Consider the following 27532-nt stretch of genomic DNA (forward strand, 5'->3'; position numbering starts at 1 on the left):
GGCCTGGCTACTCGTCCACGCTACCAACGTGTGTAGTACAGACTTGTACCAAAGGTTGGGTTACTACTACCAGGAGGTCAGGGTTGTTGTAGTGCACCCTAAGGGTACTGCATACAATCATGCCTGACAAGTTCTTTCCAGGAACGTGTTCATTTACTTTGCATTGGGGGTGTACAAAAGTACTTACCTGCTTCTTGTTTAATTCTGTAAACTCTTTACTGTAACACTTATCTCAGCATTGCTCTACATGTACCAGTGATATATGCATGTCCAGTGTCCTAGCTATTTAAGTCGCCTGAGGGTGTAGGAAGTGTCTGTGTGCCATCCCATATGGGTATTTGCTGATTTGGAGAAACTAAGAGTGTATTTTGGAGTGTATTTGTGCGTTGCTATTATATTGCCCCTTCTGAAGAAGGCTTATTGAAATTGACTGTTGAATCAATAATTGTTTAATCAAGAAACCTTGAGTGCATGTGTTTATTTGGTTACTTGTCACTTTGAATCTCTGTGTAACCATCCTACTGCTCACATTGACCCCTCTTGAGATGAGCTTGGCTGCTCAGCCACACTACCAACCTTTGTAGTACAGACGTATACCAAAGGTTGGGTTCCTATTGCAAGGAGGTCAAGGTTTTTGTAGTGCACCCAAAGGGTACTACTGCTCCACATCTTGCTTAACACTGCGCGTGGACAAAGTGATCCAATCTATGTCCTCTGAATTGAGAGTTCTAAATTGAGGACATTGTTTAAAAGTGTTTAACATAAATGTTAGATTTTTGTCTGCGTCTTCCATTAATGGAGCAATCAGTCGTCCACCCCATAATATTCGGCAGATCGAGTGTGAGTTCAAGAATGGTAGACTCGGCTGGTGTATGATTGGCAGACATGGGGGCAGGATCCATAGAAGGCCTACTTTCTTTAGTGACATTAGTGTCTTGGGTCCGATTTTTGGGAGATGATTGATGCTCGCAAATTGTCCTCTGAATTTGTCCGTGCACCAAAAGTGTTAGATACTGATTGTGGTGGCCCCTGTTCAACCGCTTTATTTGCACCATTGATCATCGTCTGAACAGGTAAAATCGGAGCTGTTCTATGTATGTATTGATCAGCTAAATGAACTGGGGCGTTTAACACCACTAAAGCTTGTGAAGCCAGATCTTTTAGTAGTGTCGTGAGCACCCCTAACCTGCTTACAGCATGCAATTGGAAAACATTTTGACATTGATGCTTGTATTAATTTTTTTCATTATTGGTTAGAAGGTGAAGAGGGACATTCATTGCATCAAACGAATTATATGCTCCCATTGTCTCACTATGATTTGTTTTGGTAGGCTCAGGTGGTGCTAGTATATGCAATGGTTTAAGAGCCAATCTACCTGCTGGTACTTCATTTTCTTTTAGTTGATTCAAATTGCTTTTTAAATGTAATTTGGATTCGTCATTCATCTGATTCAAATCAAGAAGCTCTTCTTCGTTTTAAAGATTACATATATTTTTCATATTTGAGTTATGGCCATTGATTTTAATCTGTTGGTTTTTTGGGGGTTTTTTCCCAGTAGGATCTTGCTGTTTGTTTTTCGTTTTTGCGCTCTTGCTGCAGCGCGCTTCTTTCTACGCAAAATAATCTGCATAGAAGCTTCATGTGGGTCTTTTCTATGCAGTGCTCCATTTATATCGGAGCCTTCTCCTTCATCTTTCTCATTGTCTGTTAGTAAGTGGAGTAAGGCTGTTGGGTGCATCAGAGGATGATGCGATGTGAGACCCATTATAGACGGAGGAGGCAATATACTCCTTGTTGGTATTTAACGGTGAACCTTGTCGATTAAGAAGGTAGTTCATGATGGCGGCAATCTTCTGAGTTGTTGGTAACTGCACTTAATAGAGTGTTAGATACCTGCAAGTTGCATTCTTTGCTTGATGACACATCTTTAATCACTTCAGCATAAGATCTATTTTGCACTGCCACCGGCCGGGGAATATGCATGGTTTGAGTAGCTATTGAGCAGTTCTCACTGTTGTTCCCCCTAGCATGTTCATTCAGCATGTGTGGCACTGTAGGTGCATTTGATTCTGGCATTTGTTGGCCATGAAAATTATTGTGCTTACATGAACCCCTCTAGTTTGTTCAATTTGCCAGTTATGTCAGCTACAGAGACTTTAATATCACATATTTCATGATGAGTCGAATCCTGAACCCTTATCGAGATTTAAAATTCTTGTTAAGCCCGGAAAAGAGAAGTTGTATCGGTTCATTTATGTCCAATGATTGTGTGCTAGTGTTGTGTAACATGCGTAAATTCACTTCTGAACTCAATTGATGCATGTCTTTCGGTGTCATTTTGAATATCAAGATATTTGTGCGCTCCTCTAAGGATATTGTGGCTCGATTGGCTTTTTAATGAAGTGGGTGAGCTAGCAGCAGGAGGATGATTGCCCCTGTCATTCATCTGGTCTAAAGACTGTTTTTTTGAGGAGTGGTGACATGAATAAAACTATGCAAACAGACCTCTTCCATATGTGAGGGTAGTAATGCAGCCGGTGTAGATGGGTCGAGTGAGAGTCTGATGTGCTTACCCCACTAGGCTTTCACAGAAGGAGCCGATATGTGATTATCAAACCATTGCGAAGGAGATGGTGAGATAGAGGGTGTTGAATTTGTTGTTTCACTAAAGATTGAAGGAACGTGCGCCTTGTTTGAGCCAAGTTGCACTTCTGGGTTGCTTGAAACGAGGATTTTTGCATCAGAAAACAAATTGAGGCGAGGCAGTGACCCCCGAGTGCGACACCACTATGTAAACAATGTCTCGGACATTGATGCACTTGACTGGAAGGACCTATTGTCACGCCATCTCCTTAAGGAGATGGCATTGTGGAGTAGTTTCATTGCCACGTTTTGAGTCACCCTGCAGCAATGTGGTATTATGCATCTCCGTTTGCATAAACTCAATGGGATCTTTGATACGTTTCCCACTACGGAGACCCCCGCACCATGATCTAGTATTGCGTGCACAATTTTAATACTCTACGCTTCGGCCGAGCACATACGCACTAACTGAGGTAAGAGCTAGTGGTTATTTTACAGGGTTAACCCAAAAAGTAGACTTGTTCTCCCTCGATTACAAGAAAGATCAGCATTGACCCGTGTGCTTGGTGTTTTACATACATAGTAACAGTGAACACAACTCTCACAGGCAAAAACCAAACACTGTGCAAGGGTAACGTATTGGCCAAATTCACTTGGGGTCGGGAGAAAGAAAAAACATCAAACAACTTATTTAATTACAGGATTAGAACGCCCACAAAGGTGGTAATGCAACAAAATAGTCTAAAAGCTAGATTTGTCGCAACATAACCTGTCAGTTGACAAGAATGAATTATTCAATTATACGTTACTGCTACACTTAGAACACTTGTAATGCAACACAATGTATGCTGGTAGTTATATTGTCTGTCATGCTGAGCAATTGCTGACTTCTAACAAGCACCTAAACTAAAATTGGAAAAATAAGTTAACAGAACGTTTATGGAATCAGTGTTTTACCCACCGAGCTACCCGGAGCCAAGCTGGCTCTTGCTAAAGGCACTTCCTGGAGGGACGCGCGCAAGGGCGCGTGCTCGTGCCTAATGTAGCAGACGTGAGTAGTTGGGGGCGGGGCTTCCCATAAACAATTCTAATGTCCAAAATCAAAGGCCATGCATAAGTAATATGGTTTACACATAAGTGTAAGCAAAATCAGCAATATAAGCGGTTTGGCAGTAACGCTGTGAAGTCTATTGCAAAAAACAGTGTCACAGTGTCTTGTCAGTATGCTGACATGGATACACACGAAGCAAAAAGGGTGCTGTGGGTGCCATTGGTCTCCAGGCTCAACAAGCACTTGCTGAAGACACACCTTAACTATTGTATTCACCAATACTTGTTTTTCTAGTGCAGTTGGGAAAGTAACACCAGTGTGTGCTTTTGATGCCACCTGTACTTGAAATTCTCTAGGGTCCAGCGTGTGGAGGGAATGCAACTGAAGTTCCCCTCCTTCTTTACACAGCAAAATTGCTAGTTAAAACAAAAAAAGGAACATTCTCACGTGCACGGACATGTTTCACACCAAGCGATGGCAAGAAGACTGCTTCAAGACACAATCTTGAGAAGGAGAAACCGAAATAGAATATATATTTTTAAAGCACTAAAGGGCTTTCAGTTCTACATTCTAGCTTTCTGCATTTTATTTTTGGTGTAATCAATGCAGGCTTGTGCATTGCCTAAACACATGGTGAAATGTATGCATTTTGAAGTAGAAACTAAGCAAGCCTGCCGTTTATTTGTGCATCTCACTTGTAAAAAATAAATGACTGTTTACACTGTTGGGTAACATTGTTGGGGAACATGCATGCTTTTAAGACTACCTGTAAAATTGAATAATAAGGGTTCTCCCCTCAAACCATTTTGGCAGGTTCTTGTGTTGTTCGGGATGCTACAGGGAGCCTCAATGACACAATTATCGCAACACTATCGAACTGCACTGGAGCAGCATGCGACTTGAACTTTGACTTCTCATCTTGTAAATCTTCGCCCTGCAAATATGGCTTAATGGAAGATTTTCAGGTAAGACGGGTGTTTGAGAATTGGATTGGCTTTCTCCGATGGGTGATGAGCATAGATTCCTGTACTTTTTGTTTTTTTTAGTATACTACTTGAAAGGTTTTAAAATAAATGTTAATACTTTGAGGCGGAATGATTGTCAACTTGTACAAGTGATCATATTTATACGCCTACGTCCTGTCACCTTTCTTCAATAGTTCTGGAATATCGACCTGGGAAGGGGATGGACAGCGTTCTGTTATAAGGCATTTATACTGCCCCCATCACCGCTGTAGTCTTGGGCCAAACAAACTTGTCTGGAAATGAAGCAGATGGTGATGCAGCATTGGTGTTAATCGACTTTTGACATGAGGGTATGGAAGGGTGGAGTTGGAATACGCTGGAAGAGAAGATAGGATATTTTACTGAAAAATGTTGACACTGTGTTTCGGCCTCCAGAGCCTGACTTAAATTTGCTCCACGAATGATATAGCCTTCATCAGGACAAACCTGTATTTATATGTATTCAGTTCATCACCCATGCAACGATTTCCTCTTGACTATTTCATCTTGGGTCATAAAAGCTCGATTCTGCGTCATTCATATGAACTGAGTAATTGCAAATCTTCTGGTATGCCTATATGGTTAGCACCTCACATGTTTAATCATGAAAACATACTGCTGAACTCTTACAGTGACTTTATAGCATATAGGTTACATCACTGGGAAGAGATCTGCTACCTTCACCGGAATTTATAATTTTTGTGTGAAACAATAGTCCAATCCCCTTTATTTTCTCAGGCACTCTGACAAGCTGACAGTTGTAGGCTGTCGCTGAATCCAAAGGATTAATCCAATCCCACAATGTACCTCATTGTTAATACAGGTGTTTCATCTTAGGTGTTTGTAAGTGATATTCACACAAGCATCTGCTTTGGTGACCTGAAACTGATCCCTCAGGGCCTTCTGTGAGGTGTAAGCATTAACTGGACTTCTTTCTGGAAGGCCCTTAAGACTCATTGGATAACTACTTGCATAATTCCGCAGGCCATAAAGGCTATGCAGTCACAACTGCATTCTTAAAACTGGTAGGTGCCCAATTGTAAGTAGGAAGGGAGCATATTCCTGCTACTTTCACAGCCTCAGGCTGGACCCCTTTAATGCAGCGCGATCACCAGCAGGAGCACCATGCAAAAGAGCTACCATCCCTGCCCAGCATCCACCGCCATGCCCCATTCAGAGGAGTTCAATATCACAGCTCCCTGGACCGCAATGTTTTCTATGCTGTGCTCCCTGTCCAGGAAGGGGAGCGCAGTGTTACCATTGCTGGGCCTGCCTTTGGTGGGCCCGCTGTTTACCCCTCAAAGTTCCCTGCTGAGGCCCCCTGTGTGTGTGTGTGTTGCTCGTAGCATACCCAACCCAGCTAGGACACTCTTTCTGGACCCCCCCCCCGCCTTGCTGCTTCGGAGTGTGCCGGGCGCCTCTGGCATATGAGGCCTGCCTTATGGAGACTTGAAATGGCCCTCACGTCACCAGGATATAACCCCGCTGAGGAATCTAGGCTGCTACCATGGGACCACACGGCCCAGGCACTTGAGAGCCTGGACAGGAGCATTGCAGAGAACCTAATGTATATGGTCCATGCAGCCTTAAACAGGCTTCCTGTCAAATAAGGTCACTTGTGCATAGAATTATAATGCACTTTGTAGACTGGAACTATATTTATTAAAGGCTATTTTGATTTTCTTGCAATGCTTTTTGCGTAGCCGTTTAGTTGGGGGTAGATCGAAGTATAGATGTAGTTAGGCATAAGTAGTTTGTATAGAATTTCTCTTTCCACCTTTACCTCCATTGCTTTATATGGGACACCCTTTCTTTTTGCTGTTTTTGAACCCTGCCCTGGCTTTACTTCCCTTGCCTGTTTTGCTAATTGCTATGGGGATCCTGGCTAGTCCCCAAGGTAGTCAGTACTGGGAGACTGTTTCGCTTGTATTTTTACAATTGCACATGTCACCTTACAGTGAAGTGGCGTTGGGATACTTGTAGTGATGTTTTGGTTACTTTTAGAATGTTTAAGACCAACTGTGATATTTTTACTGTTTTGGTTATTTTATGTGTGCGCTTTTGCAATTGCTGAAAGTCTTTACCCAAATTGCGCTGCGGCAGCACTCCTCAGATCATGCTGTCTGAAAGAAATTCCATTATCCACATGGAAAATACATTTTCAAATAAAACATAACTTTATTTTAGGCAAAAATAAGTCTGCAGGCAGCTTAAAAACTTGACAAGCAGCGAATTTCGCACCTCACACGGTGCTGGTTCGCACAAGAATTGCGAAGAAAATGGGGGTTGCTAAATTTAAACGAACCCACACTATACACCACTGCCATGTGACAAGGTCCTAGTGAGCTTCGAAGCAAAGCAGCAAACGAAGCCTGTTCACAAAAATGGTCATAACATGTTATGAGCGGCTTTTCTATATCGTAAGGTTCACAAAATGTGTTCCCAGCCAGTACCTTCAGAAAGTAAATTGCCAATGCAGTTTGGGCATATTCAGGGAAAGGAAATACTCAAAACAATGAATTTAAAAGGCATATGTGAATCCAAAGAATTTAACAGATTATTTACTGGTAACCAAAAAGTCTTGATAAACATTGGAGAATATTTAAGCAGGACAAGGACATTGAAGACCAAATGGTAGTAAGAGCAATGGAAACTTAAAGGAAGCCACCATCGATAAGGAATGTATTAGTCCCAAGCTTTCTGGCATCAAAAAATAACAGATTGGGTGTCCACAAAGAAATTGGGGTTCTTGAAATGCCAGAAATGTAAAGCTTGTAGACATGGAGTGAATACAACAGAATATAAACATCCACGGACAGGAAGCAACGTTAAGATCAAACACCTGCATGTACGTGATCTGTTATTAAATGTGGATGTAACAAATGGTACATAGGGAGTGCAAAACTGATGGCCAAACTGAAAATATTACAACCTCTGCGAGTGTTTGGTAATAATTTGTAGAGTCCAACTGGTGTGGGACTTTACAATGATTCTATTGGTATTAGGTAACCCAACATTTTAATGAAAGCCTGTGCTACGCAAGTTGGTAGTGTGACTGAGCAGCCAGGCTTAGCTTAAGAGGAGCAACGTGAGCTGTACAATTTTTATATATACACAAGGATAATTAGACAGTCTACTAATGGTAACATTTAATCCCAAAGTTGGGATTCAATTCAACAAGAGCAATAAAGCAGGTGAGTCAACTTTTCATGTTATACATATTCCAGCACGTTGAGTGACGTCATTTGAGGTAAGTAATAACACTTATTTGTGATCACCATTGCGATATTAAGTTAGAAGGAGGGAAACGTTATAGTCTGATCAGAACATACATTGTACTTTGAAAAACTGTTAGATTCTCAGAGGGATGTAGGCAGTCTTCTATCCCAGCAATAATAGTTTTCAACAATTAAAACCTGTAAGGGAACATGCACTGCCAAAGCCAAAAGGTTCAGAAGGGGGCCTTTACGGAGCCAGGACAGCCAGAGTCAATGGGCCAGTTCAATGTTCTGTTGCACTCTTCGAAAATGTTCTTAAATAGTCAGTAGTTCAAATGGAAAATCACAGAAGCTCAAAAGGAGCCACCTTGAAGAAGCACAAGCTGGACGGCCAATGCAAGTGAGTTGAGGTCAATTCAAGAGTGTAAAATAGTACTCACCAAGCTAGGAAGCACCACAATTGGCAAAAGGTAGATGTACCCCGTGACCCACAGTACCTGTGAACTGAAGAAAGTGTTCTAGCTGGATGCCTTCCTGTTGCAGTGTAGTAGACCTTTTTGTTCCTGGTTCTTGGTTGTGGTGATGAAAGGGAGGACGTCTGACTAGCTTCTGTGGCTGCACTCGAGGGAGGGGCACTGCAGCAATGGATTATCCTTGATTCAGCGTCCTTTCGCGGTTTGGCACCTTTTTCTAAGTGCCAAAAGAGAACTAACGGCTCTGGTTAGAAGTTACTTGATCCCTCGGTCCTGCTTCTGTAGGGTCCTTTGGATGCCCACAAAGTTTTGGCCGGATTCGCACTTACGAAGACAATGCACTTGATGGTCAGGGGTCCCCGGGCATTGGGCTTCTGCAGCCTTGGAAAGTCACAGCCAGTCTGGGCTTGCGCCAAATGAAGCTTGTCTTGAGGCTAGTTGGTCCCACCAGCCCAAGGGAGAAAGTCGTCCCGTACGGATCCTCCCAGTTGAAACGAAAACGGGGTCAGCACAGTTGCAGGGCTTCACCTGGCTGTTGGCTGTTCCCGGTCAATTGGGGTGCTGCTGAAGTCTCCATGTTTCTTTGTCGGATGTTGTCCTCCAGTGGTTGACTGCCTCTAGACCCAAAAACCTTGCCAAAGCAAGTTCCCATTCATTCACAACCCTAGGCTGTCTATCACCCAGCAGGGTGGCTGTCCTCACTGACAGCCAGCCGGCCAATCAGAAATGGTTTCACTCTGGCACACCTAGAAACAAAGGACAGTGAAGTTTCGGGACCCTCCCTCACTTCCTGCCTTTCCAAACACACTGGAGCCTGGGCGGGTTTCAGGGCTGAAGCCTGCCAAAGGCAAAATGCACTCAAACCTGATTCAAACAGAGTAAAAGTGCAGCAGGAGCTAACTGACAAATGGTGACAAAAGAAGACTTTTTGGTAAAATGGTCACCCTTTGGTGCTATACTGGAACTGAGGCATCAGTCTGCAGATACGTGGCACAAAGTAGTAAAGAAACCACTGCCATTAGCCATTCAAGTTAGTGTAATAGAAGTTTACATGAGAAGTGGTAAAAAGGAGTTGCTATGTAACCCCCCAGCACTCCACATTGGGTGGTGTGTGCTGGACCCTTAAAAGAAAAGGTAATTTGGTCCGTCATCGTACTATTCTTGGAAACAGTAGTTCACCCAAGAAAATGTTGTTAAACATTAATAGAAGTCCAAGGGGCTTTTCAGTGGCACTGCAGACAAGTTGATGTGTGTCACAATGCAGAAAGCGGATGCTTATAGAGTTTATCAGACTCCATTAAACAGTAGAACACAAAAATCCTAGTCAGAAAAAACACATGAGCAAGTGAGAAAGTTCCACTCACTCAGGAGTTAAAGAGCTGGAGGTCTCGGCACAAATTTAAATTTTCCCCAACAGCGAGCTATCAAAAACAGACATCGCGTACCCTCTTGCAAAACAGTTTGAAGTGCACACAAGCTGTGTAGAATCATTACAATATTTTATTATCTACCAGATAATGGAACATCCAAGAGGGGGAGTTGGGGAATTATAATTGAGGCAAAAAGAATCAAGATGCATTGTGGACATGGGTACCAAAATGCCTGTATGGTCAAAAGCTGGACCAAGAATTGTTCATATTTATTGATAACGGATAGGCCCATATATCCAGCAGGAAGCCGGGTGATGATAAATTCCTCAGAGAACCCTACACAAGTGATTATTTTTTTAAGAAAAACAAGAACATCTTTTTGATATAACATTTTTAACTGTTAATAAGTGGTTTTTTATGTAGTATTTTTTTTCACAAGGGGTTAATGCATAATGATCATACAGCCTTACACTATATAGAAATCATATAGGTCATTTTCCCTAAAAGAATTGCAAATAAGTTAAAACATGAAGAGTAATAGAATGTTTCACTATCTCATGAAGATCAAATTAAGGCACTATGCACCTCATTAGATTGCTCTAAAGTTTTATAAATTAAGTGGAAACAAAATATGAAAATATGAGAATGTGAAAATGTAAAAAGGAGGGGGAATTCACCGAAAATTCTCCAAATACTCACTAGAAGCATATATTAGAAAAATGATAATCCAAATGAGCAAAATGTATGTTGCAAAATTACAATGGGAAAATTGAGGTAAAAACAAGCATTTTAAAAGCATGCACCTTAAAGTGGAATTAAAACTGCCAAATTTGCACACTTAAGAATATTAAAATCCAAAAGTCACTTTAGCAGTATGCATGTTGGTAGTGGTCTAGAAAAAATGCAGACTTTGCACATTTAGGCATAATGCACTTAAATTATGTGGCACAAAATGTGAAACATGATGCATTTTAGCATTATATATCTTAATGTGTAGCTCAAAAAACAGATTTTTTATTAATGAAAGCACGAAGCACATTATTATGTAATAGGAAAATGATCATAAACACCAAAGCAGTATATTGTGGACCTAAAAGACACTAAGAAGTGGCGGCAGTAAAGAAATGCCATCACAAAAATGTTAAAGTATTATGCACATTGTCACAAAAAGCCTAAAATGTGGATTTGCTAATGATAAAAAATAAACTGCAGTGCAAATTGGGTTCCACAAAACGGAAAACGTGGAAATGGTGATGTAATGCAAATGGATGGGCATAGGGTGTGCAAAATGTTACAAGATGGCTGCTAGCAATGGTCAAGGCAGTGAATGGGGGGGAAACCTACACAGTGATCAAACAAATGAAGGACTAAAAACGTGTGCATGGATTGTGAAGGAATACAATGAAAAGATTGATTCAGACGAAGCCCGGGAGAGTTTGAAATGTGTCCGATTTATGTGCATGCCGATATACTCCTATGTCCAGTCCCCTTTCCTCCATACTTTTGGGGACATTCCATCTTTCGGGACGGGACCGGAGCGCTTTTGTTAAAAAAGCATCAGTCCCCTGCTTCATTAGATGAGGACTAGGTGGACCAGGACAGGAACGAGACACCCCGGTCTATTAGATCCTTTCACAACCTTGTGCTGGACATGTCGCTGCTAGACAGCCCAGTACCCGAGGGCCCAACTCCACGGGAGGTGGTGCTTTCTGGAGCCTTCACTCTGTCGACACAGGAGTGCACCAGCTTGTTCCTCCAGAAGGACGTCTTGGCTGAGGCCCACAAGGTCTGGGAAAAACCTCATTCCGGGCAGCATCTGAGAAGATTGACACTCTATATAAGCTTCATGCTTCTGAGGACAAATCTTAGCCCGCTTGCCTGCGTCCCTCGTTGACGGTGATGGCAGCAGCTACGCTCCAGTCCAAGCCGGGCTCTACATCCTTCACTGCACTTTCCCAAATGTTCTCCAAGGAGGACCAACTTCTTGACTCCATTGGGGAAAAAAGGTATTTTCCAATTCGGCTCTCCAGCTGCGTCATGCTAACACCAAGCTTATCCTGCCAGCTCCCAATGTCAAGCTGTGGAAGGAACTAGCCAAATTCCAGGAATGTATTCCTGCTGATAGGCTCGAGGACTTCGAAGGCGGTTTGTCGGAGGCCAGAGTTTTGGCACAGGATCTACTGGAGGCTGCGGCCCATCACGTAGACACTTCTGCTCGAGGCCTCATGGTCTGGGTAGACCTTTCATGCCAAGTGTAGCTCCACGCTACGAAGTTCTCAAAGGAAGTTCAGGACAAGGTGCTTGATCTCCCCTTCAAGGGTAAAGAACTGTTCCACCCCTCCACAGATGAGGAACTAATGAAGAACAAGGCAAGCACTCAAACTGCCAAGTCTTTGTCGGTCCTTGCGAAAACTCCAGCAAAGGCACCTTAAACTTGGGGTCCCAAACAGTCCTTCTCTGGTTTCAGGGATTTTCAGGATCGCAGTGCGTGCTGATCTGATGCTCCGGCTGGCGGGCCCTGCCGTAAGCAGCAATGGCAAGGTAGCCAGTTTTTCTCTCTGGCGACAAATCGTCCAGATGCTATTTTCCATCGGTCGCACGAGACTCCAGTGGGAGGACGAATTCTCGTCTCATCTGGAGACGTGGCAGACCATCACCGAAGACTGATGGGTTTTGCCAATCGCTTGGGTGGGCTTCTGCTTGCCCCTCCCCCTCTACTCCACCCTTCAACCCTCGTTTCCTCCCTCAGAGCCAAGGTACAGAAACTTCTAGACCTCAGAGCAATGGAACCTGTTCCCCCTCGGGGAGCAAGGGGAGGGCTACTTCTCCTGTCTGTTCAGTGCCCAAACCCAACCAGGCTGGCCTGTGCACTGCCCTCGACCTTTACAAAGTCAATCTTTCTTCCCCCAAGAGAAATTCAAGACGATTACTCCCTGCCAGATAAAGGCCACTCACTGGAAGGGCGATTGGCTCAGCATGGTAGATCCTCAGGATGCATGCATGCACTTTCTGATTTGGAGCCCGCTTCGAAAATATCTGCAGTTCTGTGGGAGCAGAGCACTTCCAGTATCGTGTACTCCCTTTTGGTCTCAGCTCGGCGCCACTTGACATTAAATGTCTGTCATCGCGCCATTCCTCGGACTAAATGGGGTTCATGTATATCCATACTTGGGACGATTGACTCCTGCGCAGTCCTTGTCCACAGACGGCTATGGCCAATCTTCAGTCACTCCTTCAGTTCCTGTTCCATCTTGGGCTGTCGATGAACTGGCGGAAATCATCCAGGACTGTCTCTCGACCTGATCTTTCTGTGCTTGTTGGGATGCAGCCCGTACCAGAGCCTTCCTAACGAAGGACTGGATTGCAGACCTGTCGACCACGTACCAACTCTTCCTCCAGTCTTCACACATGACGGCTTGGTGGTTAGAGACTTCTTGGCCTCATGGCTTCTTGCTTGTTAGCTCTATATCTTGTACACCTGAAAATGAGGTGCACTTAGCTTGCTCTTCGGAGCTGCTGGTCCCAGGCTACGGAACCGGATTCCAAGATGATTCCAGTCCCATCCTGCATGATAGCAGATCTACAATGGTGGTCTGCCAACAACTTTTCAGTGGGGGCCTCCTTCTAGGAGCCCTGCCTAAAAGCATTGGTTACCAAAGACGCCTCCCTTCTGGGGTGGGTAGCGACACTGCGTCACCTCGAGGTGTACGATTTGTGGACGCTTCAAGACTGGCAGTTCCATATCAATTAACTGGAGCTCCTGGCACTTTTCCTGGTGCTCGAGGCTTTTCAACTGTCTATCGCCAACAGTGTGGTCCGTATTCGCACAGACAACTCCGTAGCAATGTTTTACATCAACAAACAGGGGGGGGCACCAAGTCTCCTCACCTTATGGACCTTGCGATAAAAATTTGGGATTGGGCCGACCAGCACGGTGTCTGGCTCCAGGCTGTACACATCCCAGGTCGCATCAATGTGGCTGCAGACTCCCTCAGCTGCCAATTGTCGGCGAGTTATGAGTGGGAGATGAACAGCGATGTCTTCACCAACATTTTCGGTCAATGGGGCACTCCAGAGGAGGACCTCTTTGCAAAATCAAACAAGAAACGTCCTCTTTATGCATCCAGGGACTGATCCTTCCCTCCATTACCACTGATTCGTCAGTCACTCTGCAAACTCAGGAGCGCATCGAACTGCACTCATCTTCATGGCTCCTTGGTGGCCAGCCTGGTTCTGGTTTTCGGAACTGCTGCATCTGTCGGTATTTCCCTCCCCCCCCGATCAGTTTGCCGCAGATTCCCAACTGCCTTCAACAGAGCAATCCCCCACCTGTGTCACCCCTCCCCACAATCGTTCAAATTGGCGGCCTGGTGCCTGAGTTTTGATTCTAGCGCAGTTTAATCTGTCTGAGGACACCATGCACATAATCCAAGCGGCCAGGAAGCCTTCTACAAGGGCCCAGTACAGAAGCAAATGGCAGTTTTGGCCATTTGTGGTTTTGATTTATTTATTGCGTTTGTTACTCGCCCAGACCCTTGGGTATCACGGCAAAGTTACAGACCGCTTGATCATGCATACAATATATCAGGTTAGTGGCCAAGGTGCCTAGAAATAGTGCATTGCAGTAGTCGAGTCTAGGTAATATTGATTTATTTATTTATAGAGCGCTTTACACCAAGGCGCTGTAGATTAAAGCCCTGGCTAGCGTGATGCAATATATGTATGACAAGTACATAGCAAAATAGAAAATACAGAGTACAAATGTTCATGAGCAATCATATATACAGAGAAGAATATATATACATCAGATTGTAAAGGCTATATTGTTAATATTGATTAAATCGGCAGGTTTTCAACATTTTTTTTGAACTCATTGGGAGTTGTTAAAGTGGGGTATTGCAAGTAATGAGTGGTTACTGGATCTTAGGGTTCTGGTACTGGATTTTTTTGTAGTTGCGTGGTTTAGATAGATGGGGGCATTTTCATGTAGGCAGTTGAAGGTGGTGCACAATGTTTTGAATAAAACTGTCTTTAATAGGCAGCCAGTGGTGTTCTCTTCTGGTTTTAGATATGTGATCAGTTTTACGTATTCCGAGGGCAGCCCTGAGGGTTTTGTTCTGAATCAACTGCAGTTTATTGAGGTTAGTGGCCGAGGTGCCTAGAAATAGTGCATTGCAGTAGTCTAGTCTAGGTAATATTGATTTATTTATTTATAGAGCGCTTTACACCAAGGCGCTGTAGATCAAAGCCCTGGCTAGCGTGATGCAATTGGATGGTGTCAGGAATTGGCGGCTGAGTGAGAGGAGTTTCGAGGTGTAGGACGTGGAGGATGAGTGCGCATTGATGTGTTTGGTCAGGGTGAGGTTAGAGTCTAGATATACTCCTAGTGTTTTTACATGTTTGAGTACTGGGAGTAGTCTGGCTGGAGGATGTTTATTTTGGCTTGTGAGCCCACAATGAGGCTCTGTCTTTTAGTCATTGAGACAAAGCCTGTTAAGAGCCATCCAGTTTTGGATTATGGAGTAGATTTGGTTTATGGTGGATGTCTTGTAAGTAGTTCCCTGTGAGTGTGATAAGGATTTGGGTGTCATCTGCAAAGTTGGTGTGGATGACACCCATATCGTCCAGTGCTGAGAAGAGGAGCTTTGTGTAAGCGTTGTAGAGGGTGGGAGATAGGCAGGAACCTTGTGGGACTCCTATGGGGACTGGTATAGAGTATGCCGCTTCTTTGCTTATGGACACTCTGGATGTTCGATCTGCCAAAAAGGATTTAATCCATGTGGTGGCATCCATGGAGAAATTGAAGTCCTTAGCTAAGGTGGTGCAAAGTTTATGGTCCACTAGGTCGAACGCTGCAGATGGGTCCAGTAAGAGGAGGCTACAGAGCTTTCCTGTGTCTCTGATGGAGTCCATTTGGATTTTAAGGTCCAACAGAGCTGTTTCCATGCTATGGTTAGGGCGGAAACCGGATTGTCTGTTGCCAAGGAGTTGGTTCTATTCCAAATGTGCTTGAACTTGATTGTAGGCTATTTTATCAAGGATTTTTAATAAGAAAGGGTCTGTTATTGGTCTGTAGTTTGTGGGCACAGTGGGGTCAAGGTTAGGCTTTTTTAGCAATGGGGTAACCTGGGCTTCCTTAATGCTAGCTGGCACCATATTTTTGTCGAAGAATGCGTTTATGAATCTTATTATGATGGGTGTCAGTGCATGGGTGCATGATTTGTCTACTTTAGGCCGGGGCTGAGTCTCCCTTGCAATTGGAGGCTTTAAGCTTGGAGATGGTGTTGAACACTAGTTCTTGTGAGATTGGTGTGAATTGGAAGGTAGGTTTGATGTTGCCATTAGTGGTAGGAGGGTGAGTGTCGGAGGCATATTTATCAGCTAGGAGTTGTTTTTTCGATTGGATTTTGTATAGGAGGAGGTTGATCTTGGCAGCAAGAGCGTCTTGGATAGTGGTGCACCATTCCTTGCTAGAGTTGGTGCAATTGGTGTTGGGTTTTCCAATTCTTTAAGAATTGTGAAGCGTTATTTAGAATCGGATGCAGCGTTACTGATCCGGGTGTTGAAAGCGTTTGCTTTGTGTGTGATGGCTTTTTTGTAGGTTCTATTTGCATCCTGGTAGGCTCTCAGTTTCTGGCAAAGGAAGTTTTCTAAAAGTGTTTGAGGGCCCATTTGGCTCTCCTGAGAGTGACCAGATCCTCATTGAACCAGAAGCACAAGTGTTTTTCTGAGCGCTTGGTTTTGGTAATGAGTGGGGCTACAGCATTAATGGTCGACATAAGGGAATTGTGGTATGCGTCTGCTAGTGAATTGGGGTTGTTATCCGGGATGGAGTGTTATCTAGTGCTTCTGCGATCAGTGGCTCCAAGGTTTCAGGGGTGAGTTTGCGGAGGTTTCTGGTTTCATACGAATTGGCCAGTTGGGGGGGTTAGTTGCGATGGGTGCAAGGGAATTAATGGTGAACATAATATTATAATGGTCTGACCAGTCTACGGGGGTTATAGAATCAATGGAGATATCTGTGCTGAGCGATAGAATCCAATCCACGGTTCTTCCTTTGGAGTGGGTGGGGGAGTTCACCAGCTGGGTAAAGCTCATATCCTTCATGGCGGAATGTAGGGCCTCCGCTTTGTGATTCTGGTTATCATTGAATCCCAGATTCAAATCTCCCAAGTGTTAAGCCAAAGAGCTCGATCCCAGGCATGCTTCTATCGACACGGTATCAGATGCCGAGTTCGGGAAGAAGACTGGTAAAGAGATTGACTGGTTCATATGAAATTCAGTAACCAGCTTAGGAAGGAAGGAAAGATGAGAACGAAGCACAACCTGATCCTTGTGGAAAGTGAGGAACGGATGTTCCACAGAAAGAGCTTGGAGCTTGCTTACTCACCTTGCCGATGTTGGTGCAATCAGAAAAGCAACTTTCCAAGAAAAGTTCTTAAGATCTGTAGCGGCCATGGGTTCAAAAGGCTTATGGCATAAAGCGATGAGGACAACATTCAGATCCCATTTAGGATGAGAGTCCGAACCGGTGGGAAGAGATGAAGACCCTCAAAGTGTCTTTTGATGACTGCATTAGCCAAGGAAAAAGAACAGCTGTATGTAGACAGACCGCAATGGCAGACAAGTAAGTCCTGCAGGACAGGACATGTATGCCAGAGGCTGCCTGTCAGATACAAGGGACAGAACAGTGTCAATCTCTAATTAGTTAAGGTATATGGTTAAGGTACTGAGCACAATAAAAAGCCAGTCCATAATGGATATTAAGTATCTCCTGTACGCATACCATTTTCACCCAGCTCTTACACCCTACCACAAATATACCACTGGGGCTTCTGCACCATGAGCCTACCAGTGATTATGATCATCCTTCTGGTGGCCGAATCTGATTATGCACCGATATACCTTAAATGATTAGAGATTGACACCACACTACTGGCCCCTTTTGGGCACGGTCACCCAGTTATACGTATCAATTTGGCACAGTTACATGAGCCTACCATTTCCACCACACTTCTATAATTCCAGTCAGTCGTTACTCACTCATGCATGCGCCTAATTACTTCCTAAGTTGGTTAAGTCACACAATCTTTCTAAAAATGACCCTTGATATCAGCAGCTGACTTGAATAATTATTCATATTACACTATCCATAGTGTGTCACACTTTTTTTACTAATACTTTCAGTTTGCACACATTCCTACCTTATCCCTACCTATCCCTGTCACCCTCATCTGACCTGACATTTACAATACTCCCCTTCACTCGCGCATGCGTGAAATTATGTCATACTACTTCCCCAGGCAGCTATGTCTAGCGGTCCTACACCTGACCCTTGATCTCAAACAGACTCTTTGTTTGAAAATTGTTCCAACCACAATTTTTCATGTCGTTCAAAAATTATTGAAATTTGGAGTCGGTATGACATCACCCGCGCATGCGCGAGTGACGTCGCGCAATACAGACCTATTTAACAAGCCCCACAGGCACTGTGACAGATGCAGTGCTGGTTCCAGGAGGGCATACGAACGGGTTAATCCCGACCTGCAGGACTAGATTGAGGTAACTGCTATGCTAGCAATGTGCCTTTTTAGACTTTGCACATTCTCGTTTCGACTTATTAACGCTCCCCGAATTATCTGTGCTTTACAGAATTCGGTCCTTTTGAGCTCTGCACCATCTGGGCTCTTACACCATGCCGACCTCATATGAAATGGCGTTTTCTATCACCCACTCATGAAAACTTACTTCTAAACCCCGGCTGCAGATTACACTAGTCCTGCTGGTAAGCATCTTTTCGGTCTAATCAATAGTTTAGCAGACTCCACACTTCCTATATTTAGACCGATTTACCTTTTCTCCACAGGATTCTTTGAGACTTACCAGCTCTTATCACATTATATTGAAGAAACACGGTTGTTACCTGAATAGGTACGCATTTAAATGTACTTTCAGACATAATTTGAACAGTCACTACACTTGGGAGATGACATAGATTCTGCTCTATTGTTCACAGAATATACCTAACAGTAATCTGGCCACTATGGGTATGATGCCCAGTTTCACACTAGTACACAGACCACAGTGACAATAGCTGTTTTGGAGAGCGATGAGACTAATAACAAGTGTAAGGTAAGAGACAGGCACTCTTAACATAGGTTTCCCTATACTTCTACCATTTCAGCAATTACCATAATATGATCCAATTTACAAACGTATGTTATGGAATGGGAATCTTAGAATATTTGGAACATGGATTCCACATACTTTAATCCCCTGTAGAATTAGGAAATAAATAGGATGCTACCCCACCTTGATTCTTAGATAGACTCTGTTTGAAGGTTTACTGTTACTGAAAAAAATCTTTTTTGCTCCAAGGAATTGAATTCTCTAGCAATTTGTATGTTTTAATTAATAATTGAGAGCACTAGAAATTCTTCACTTAATGTTCAATTTATGTACATAAACACTAAAACTCTCTTTAAATATTGTTATTTCTTTGTAGAAATTGATTGAAAAGAATTGTTTGCCCCTGATGAAGAGTGAACACTACTCGAAACGCGTTGGGCCTTATTTGTATAATAAAATCAACATTTGTATCTTAAATACTCTAACTGGTCAAATAGAAGAATTTGTCATTCTAAGAAATGGATTACATGTCACTATATGAATGGTTACTATGTGGAAAAAGTTAAATCAATGAATGAAAACTATCTGAATCCTCCAACATTCACATGACGGTCTAATTAAATCCCACTTTTAGGGGATTAGACAGACTGTACTGTACTAATAACCTTTAGGCCATGGCCATTAAACAGTGTGCTGTGGACGGGGGGGGGTTCCTAATTGGACCTCTTTCTGTCTAATATTTGTGTTTTACCCACTGTATACAAATAATTGAAACTGCTGGTGTTCTGGAGACTGTATAGCTTACATCACCTTAACACTGAAAGATTGTACACCAGCCTTCTATCTGTCAGTCTATTCTTGCCGCTGTGTAAATATTGTCATCCGTCACATTTGGGCGAGTGCATTTCTCGTGGGTCCAATATGTAAACTAACAGACTCGCTTTCTTAGTTGGATTTTCAGAACTTGCCAGGCCTAACTATTCATGTGGGGTAGAGGTGGGATTACATAGTGAGTGCTTTAAAACCTGCAGTACGAAGTTGGCTAGACATATCGGAAACCTTGACCGGTACTGCTTAATTTATTTGCTGAAAAAGCTTTGGAAGCGGTTTAACAATTCCCTACTTTGCTTTTAAACCTTATCTAGTGCTTCAGGCATGCTTGCTTTTGGGAAATTTTGGCAAAAACGGCAAGCTTTCAAAACAGGAAGGTTGTCAATAAATGGGGTTGACCTCCTTGCTGTTTTGGATTGACGTTTGCAATAAGATGCACTTTTTTTTTTGTTGAACATCTTTTTATTGGTTTTCATCATTGGTCAACAACAAAAGAAAAAACGAGATCAACCCCCCCCCTTCCCTCCCATGCCCCTCCCCCATAACCTCCCCCAAGACTCTTCTGTAGGCCCGTGGCAGTTCATATGCAATGACATACATCTGTCCAACTATGTACATTGTGGGAATCCTTCCCTTCGCCATTCTTTACATCAAGTTCAGGATCCTAATATTGTGGGGACACCATTGGATTATAAAATCGCTCTGCAAATGTGCGAGAATACTCCCCCAGTCTGAACAAAAAGCCTTGTGATCACCTTGTAGTTTATAGGTCACCCATTTCCCCCCCACTATCCCCCATGCTTTTTATCAGCCAATCCATCATCGTTGGCGGCTGAGGGTCCCTCCGGTGTTGGGCTATAGTGAGCCAAGCTGCAATGACAAGGGTCATGACTCCCCTCTGTTGGTTTCTTGTGTGGACCTTTTGCTTTAGGTCCCACATGCCCAGGAGCCACGTCCGTAGCTTTAGGCCCTCCGCCCCTGGTACCCTAGCATTGACTTGTTCTATTACATAGCGCCAAAATGGTTCAATCTTCAGGCAACTCCACCACATGTGAAGCCAGGTACCCTCCTCCGAGCAACCACGCCAACATCGCCCGCCGAGGTTGGGAAACATCACATGAAGTTTCATTGGCACATAGTGCCATTGCAAAATTACTTTCTGCCACATTTCCCTTAGTTGAATGGATCGGGCTAGTTTCGGAAGCTTCTTCCACAGGTCACGCCATTGGGCCCTAGTTATAGGTTCCCCAAGAGTCTCTTCCCAATTCATGTAGCGCCAGGTAACTTCCTCCCCATGGGAGTTTAGCAGGGTGTACAGATTGGTGATCAGTTTCGTGTTCCTGGGTCGGTTGTTACAAAGTGCTCGAAACTTGTGAATTGTCTGGTGCCCGCTTCTTTGATGTCAGGGCGCTGAAGCCAGTGTAGAAGCTGCGTATATTGATAATAGTCCTTTGGCTGGCACCCAAATTCCTGCCTGCATTCTTGGAACGTCCTCCCTCTTTGTCCCGTGTACATATCTTTAACAATGATACACCCTGCCTCCCTCCAGCTAGTGAAGGCCTGGTTCTGCATACAGGGTGGAACTCCGGGTTGTCAAACAATGGTGTGAAAGGGGATGGTATTGAAGTGAGGATTCCCCTTGAGATTACCCCACCCCAAGCCTCCAGGCCTTCTCCCATTACTTCACTGATGATTGTGTTCGGGTGTCTGTACAACTTGTTGTGGGTGCATAGGAAACAAAGGACCTCCCGCCACCGCGTTCTCCTGGCATACCCACAGTTTCTGTGGGGACTGATCCACCCACTCCTTAATAACCCTCAACTGCGCCGCTTCATAATACTTTTTGAAATGTGGGAACGCCAGGCCTCCGTCCTCTCTGCGGGCCGTGAGATTCGCTATCGCTACTTGAGGCTTCTTGCCCTGCCAAACATGCCATCACCATCTTGTTAAGTGCTTTGAAGAAAGCACCTGGGATGCATATTGGGAGCGGCTGGAAATAATATAGCAGTTTTGGAAGGACTGCCATCTTCACCACCTCATGCCTTCCCCTCCAGGAGACATTAAGCAGGTTCCACTTATTTAGATCCTGCTTCAAGCGGTGTAGCAATGGTGGGAAATCTGCCCCATAAAGCTTCTTGATCAATGTCAACCGGACTCCCAGGTAGGTAATGTCTTGGCAAGCTATCTTCATCTTGGTTGTTTGCGCCAGATTGTCCACAATGCGCGGGTCCTCCGTCAGGTTCAGAATTTCCGATTTGCTCCTGTTAATCTTCAGGCCCGAGGCCTCCCCAAACTTATCCAGTTCCAGAAGGAGGGCTAGAAGGAACATTTCTGGCGCCGTCAGGGCCAGGAGCATATAGTCGGCGAATGACATAACCATGTGCTCCACCCCTCCGATCAACACTCCCCGTATCTGCTGGGACTCTCTTATTTTAATCAACAGGGGTTCTAGAAACAGGACATACAGGAGCAGGGAGAGAGGGCAGACCTGCTTTGTCCCTCTGGACAAGGAGATCTGTGACGATAGGGCTCCGTTCAGTGCCACCCTTATCGAAGGGCATTTATAATTTGCCTGCACCATTGTCATATAGTGCCGTCCGAATCCCATAAGTTGCATTGTGGAGAAGAGCTGCGACCACTCAACCCTATCAAATACTTTTTCGGCATCGATTGAGACTAGGATCGTCGAGGTGTTAGTGTGCTCAACCTTCTCTATAATATGGGACACCCTACGGGTGTTGTCAGACATTTGTCCCCCTGGTCCGAGACAATATTGGTCTATGCCCACCACGGAGGGCAAGAGTCCAGCTAATCTGTCCGCCAGGATCTTGGTATAAAGCTTTGCATGGATGTTCATCAAAGCTATAGGCCTATAAGATCCCGGAAGAGCTGGTTATTTACCTGGTTTTAGAAACACCACTACTTTTGCTTCGTTCATTGACCTGGTTGTAACTCCCGTCTCCCTGAAGCTATTGAATAGCTCTGCCAATTTGGGGGCCAGGACACCCCGAAACCTCTTGTAAAAGGTGTCCGTGTAACCGTTTGGTCCCAGCGCCTTCCCTTTTGGCAGTTTCCTTATTGCTTGCTCGACCTCTTCCACTTGTATCTCTCTGTCCAAGATGTCTCGGCCCGCTTCAGAGATTCGGGGAAGGGGACGCCATCAAGGAACTGCACCTGTGACTCCTGAGGTCCTTCTGACCTATATAGGGTTTGATAGTAGCCAGCCATTATTTCTCCCATTGATTCATCTGTCGTGTGCATTTGTCCATTTTCACATGTGACAGCCATTCTGCGTGTGTTATCCTTCAATTGCCCGGACAACAGTTTGTCTGCTTTATTGGCACTAATGTAGTACCTCTGCTTTGCCCTCAGGAGCGCCAGCTCGGCTTTCCTGTTCTGCAGCAGCGCATGCTGCTTTTGCAGCAGTTTCAGGGATGTCTTTAGTTTCCTCGTTGGCTGGGCTATCAACTCTTTGTGTGACTTGAACCTTCGATTCAATGTCCTCTTCGTATTTTAGCCGCTGCTTGTCTTGAAATGCTTTCTGCGCTATAATCTCTCCCCTTAATACGGCTTTAAAGGCGTCCCATACAGTAGCCCTAGTGGACTCGCCTCTGTCGTTCTCTGTGAAGTACAGGGCTATTTACTCCCCGATCGCTCCGACCACAACGTGATCTTGTAACAAGTCATTGGGGAATCTCCCTGACCACATTCTCCCTTTTTGTGCTAGCAATTGACAACATTGCTATCAGTGGAGCGTGGTCTGACCGCGCAATGGGGCCCACATTAATGTCTTCTATTTTCCCCAGCAACCCTGTGGACACCCAAACATAGTCTATTCGAGATTGTGAATTGTGGACATGGGAATGTGTAAATTCGTGGGCGTCGCCTCTCGATTCGCCAGACATCGTGCAGCGCGTCCACCGTCGATTTCAGGGCTGTGGATGGGGGAATGCATGTATGATCACACCCCTGGGCCCTGATCCTTCACCAGATTCAGGTCCCCACCCAATACGATCTCCCACGTCGCAAAGGTTTCTTTCAAAAAGCTGTCTTGACCTGAATTTGGCATGTAGACGGATGAAGGGTGAGCTTTGCTCCCTCAATCACTACATTCAAAAAGAGAAACTTCCCCTCCTTGTCGGCCAGCCAGTCCTTCACCTTTGCTCCCAGACCATCTTGAATGACTGAGAACCCCTGCTCTTTTTTCTTCCACATTCGCTCGGTACACGAGAGGCACCTCTAATTTTAATTTTGGCTTTGTCTCTTTTACGGACATGGGTTTCTTGATGCATTAGAATCCTTGCACCCTGACTCCAGGCTTGCCTCTCCAGTTTTTCCCACTTAATCGGCGTGTTCATACCCCGCACATTGTGCGAGAGGATACTGATCCCCCTTAGTCTTCCTCTATCCACATGAAGTCCTTTCTTGTAGTTGTAGTCCTGCGGAACTTGAGCTGCCACCCAAAAAGAGATCCCATCATCAGTCTCCCCCCCCACCCCCCCTACCCGCCCACCCCCCTCCCACCCATGCCACCTGAGTAGGGCCTGGTTACTAATAGCATTGGAGCATGCTGCCCCTTGCACCATGCCCCTAACACTTCTCAGGTACCTTGTGTGGGGAGTCCTAAAGCCCGCTACTTTAAAAAAAAAAATGTTTTATTTGTTATAGTTGTTTGGACAACTTTTCAAATTTCAATAACTCGTATATACATTTACTTACAACATTTCCAATCTTACAAAGGCTAAAAGATAATACGGTCTTACAATTCCCATACTGTCACGTAATTAATATCAAATCATACCATACCAATAATCACACTAATTCATTCTATTTCTAATTCATTCTATTTACAAAGGTTTCACCTAGTGGTGTTAGCTTGACTAAGCTTTGCCTCTTACCACCAACCAATTACCCAATTGCCTTATAAAGTAATACATTACCCGTTATGCGCCTCTAGGCCAGGGAAAACAATTTGAAAGAACTGCACTATGGCAATCTGAATTCTGGGCGAGTACTAGAGAATAGCGTGTGCCACCTTTCGTCACTCTCCATTGCTCTCTGTACTACCAGGGTGTACTACCAGGGTGTTTGCGAAACATCTAGATCGTACATTACAGGGTGCTATGCATTCCACAAGTAGATGTTGTAAGGTCTCCTTGTTCTGGCACAGTACAATATCTGCAGTAATTTCTTTTATTTTGACAATTCTTTTTCCTTTTATAAAGGACATTGCTTGTGTACCATAAGTTTAACCGGAATCTTAAATACCCCATTCTTACTTTAGGAGAGGGACTGTTCAGTAGATATTCTGACGTCAGCCCATATTTTTTAACACCAAATAAAGATATCAAAGTCCTTATATTGGGAGCACTTTGACATGTTTGCAGCCCAATCAGCCAAAAATATTTTTAATTTCGCTCTAACTGGATTTGATAGCAATGTCTCCACCTTGGTATCGGCATGTGCTAATTCGTTAAATAGATTCTTTCTTCATTTAGTTGTGAAAGGTTTCAGTGATTTCAGCAGATAGTGGGCAATTACTTTCAATACATTGTTACTTTTCCGTTCCAAGAGGCATTTACGGAGCAAGGCACTGTTTCCAAGTTACCTGAGCATACATGGAAGTCAATCCTAATTCATATTGCAAAATTGCGATTGGAACGGAGTTGGGTAGATTTAGGATCTGTTTCCAGTAACCTGATTCCAGTCGATACAACACAATCGGTAGTACCTTCATTTGGTAAAATAGGACAATGTTTCATAGAAAACTTTCTATACTTCCTAATCGGCAATCGTGATTGTGAAATAAGCTGTTGCATTTTGTTCTTCCTTACGTAATCTTCAGACAATTTACATATTGTATTGCTGATTAGCACCCCTAGGTATTTGTATTGGGATATAGTCTGTACACTTTCTTTCTGGATTTTCCAGGAGAAGATATTACTCTGTGTAGACTGCTGTTTTCCACATCGTAGAATTTGGGTCTTCGCAATATTAATTTCTAGGTGATTTTCTTGTACATGGAGGCCCAAATTTGTCAACATGTTTTGGAGACCTTGTGGCGTTTGATACAATAGCACAGGGTCATAAGCATAAAGCAGATAAATGTTTTGGCCTCCTAGCTTAGGAGGGACTCCAGTACAGTTGTTAAATTCGAGCCCAAGATCCAGGATAAAGAAATTGAATAGAACGCGCTAAAGGGCACCCTTGTTTTAAACCTCTGTTTTAATTAGAGGAGATAATTTGCCATCGAGGGAAATCCTGACTCTCACTGACGTGTTTGAATGAAGCAGAATTATCAGTGAGAGTAGGGTGTCTGGGCAATCATGTTTCTTCAATTTTATGTATAACCGATTTCGATCTACTGAATCGAACGCAGCTCGAAAATCAATAAACCCTAAATATAGTGGTTGATTCCGGTTTACTTGTAGGGCTTGAATCACATTTATCGAAATAATGTTCGGGATAGTACCTCGCCCCGAACCTGAATCCCGCTTGAAAAGGATCAATCGGTCCTTTTGTCTTCACCCAAACCTGTAGCTGTTTAAGAATAATTTTGGAAAATAGCTTCCCAGGGATGTCTAAAAGGGAGATGGGTCTATAGCTGGAAGGTGACGCGCTCTCCCTTTTTATATATTGGGACTATAATTGCTTGAGTCCAGGTCTCGGGTAAGCACTGCGTGGAATTCACCATAGAGAAAATCTTAAACAGAATCGAGGTCCAAATTACCAGTTTTTTTAAATTGGAAATTGGACAACCCATCAGGCTCGCTGGCTTTAGAATTGCTTGCAGATCTGATGAGGTCTAAAATTTCCGACCATTCAAATTCCAGGAGGAAGGTAGGGAGTAACTCCAAATTATCTGTTAGTATATCTCCCTTCACAGGTGCATACAGCGTGGTAAAATGTTCAACCCACAGCTGTAACAGGACCGCCGTTGATTGCCTGACTAGCTGTGCGGATGAAATAGATTGATTTGTCATAGCCCACATTATCGCGATGTTCTTGCTAGCTAGCTTTTTTAGCATGCTAGAGCCGTCCTCCTGGAACATAAAGGCTTGATGAGACTTCAACTTATTTCTATAGCGCGTTTTAAGGGTGTTTGTTATTTGTTGATGCTGAGGGAGAGATTAATTTCTTATTTGTCTGAGATCAGCTCTAAATTGTGCTTTACGGACCTTGATTTCTGGGTCAAAATGATGTAAATGTACACGCTTGGGGTTTGCTTTAGCCCTATATTGTTGTATAGCTTGAATAGCATCAGTATACACATTTTGACTTACCGGCCCAGATGTCAGGTATAACCCAGCTTACTATCTAGTTGTGCTAACTCAGACTCCGACCATCAGAGGCGGTTCTCCCTCCTCCCCCGCCCCTTGTCCACCACGCTAGTACCTCGCATTAGATCTATTTTGTTGGATTCTGATGCGCTCATCCTCCATTCAGTTGTTAACATATTATGGTTGCTTACATTTGTTATTAATACAGAGAACTTTGTCATTAAAGGCCAAAGTTCTCATCTCACATATATGTAGTCAATAATTGACTTGCTGTCGCTCTTATGCCATGTCTCAACTGGTGGTATGTCTGTGGTTAGCGCACCATTAAGCATGAACAACCCTCTCGCCTTAACTAGCGAATCCCATCTCCAGTACTTCGTCAGGTTTTTAATCTCAGGGTGCTCTATGCATCTCAAATTTAGGTCCCCCGCTAAGATAAATGCATTAACTCTCGTATCAACTGAGTCCAAATCTAGTAAGGTATTTAGGTCAAGGAAAAATTTGTCGCCAGACCTGGCAATAGTGTTCCAGTAAATATTTAGAACAGCCACTTTATCTTTCTCAAAAATTACTTTTGTTAAAAGCATATATT

General features: G+C 43.9%; 1 protein-coding gene across 2 annotated transcripts in view; it reads left to right on the top strand.

Moving 5' to 3' along the window:
* SLC12A2 (solute carrier family 12 member 2) overlaps window positions 1-27532 on the top strand; it is a 908845-nt gene that overhangs the window by 280340 nt on the left and 600973 nt on the right. For both annotated transcript variants that reach the window (XM_069625621.1, XM_069625620.1), the window contains exon 10: window positions 4449-4600. In XM_069625621.1, the coding sequence (XP_069481722.1) occupies window positions 4449-4600 (152 nt within the window). The remainder of the gene's footprint in view (window positions 1-4448; window positions 4601-27532) is intronic.

The sequence above is a fragment of the Ambystoma mexicanum genome, chromosome 6p (assembly GCF_040938575.1).
Source record: "Ambystoma mexicanum isolate Mex_15411 chromosome 6p, UKY_AmexF1_1, whole genome shotgun sequence".
NCBI lineage: Eukaryota > Metazoa > Chordata > Amphibia > Caudata > Ambystomatidae > Ambystoma > Ambystoma mexicanum.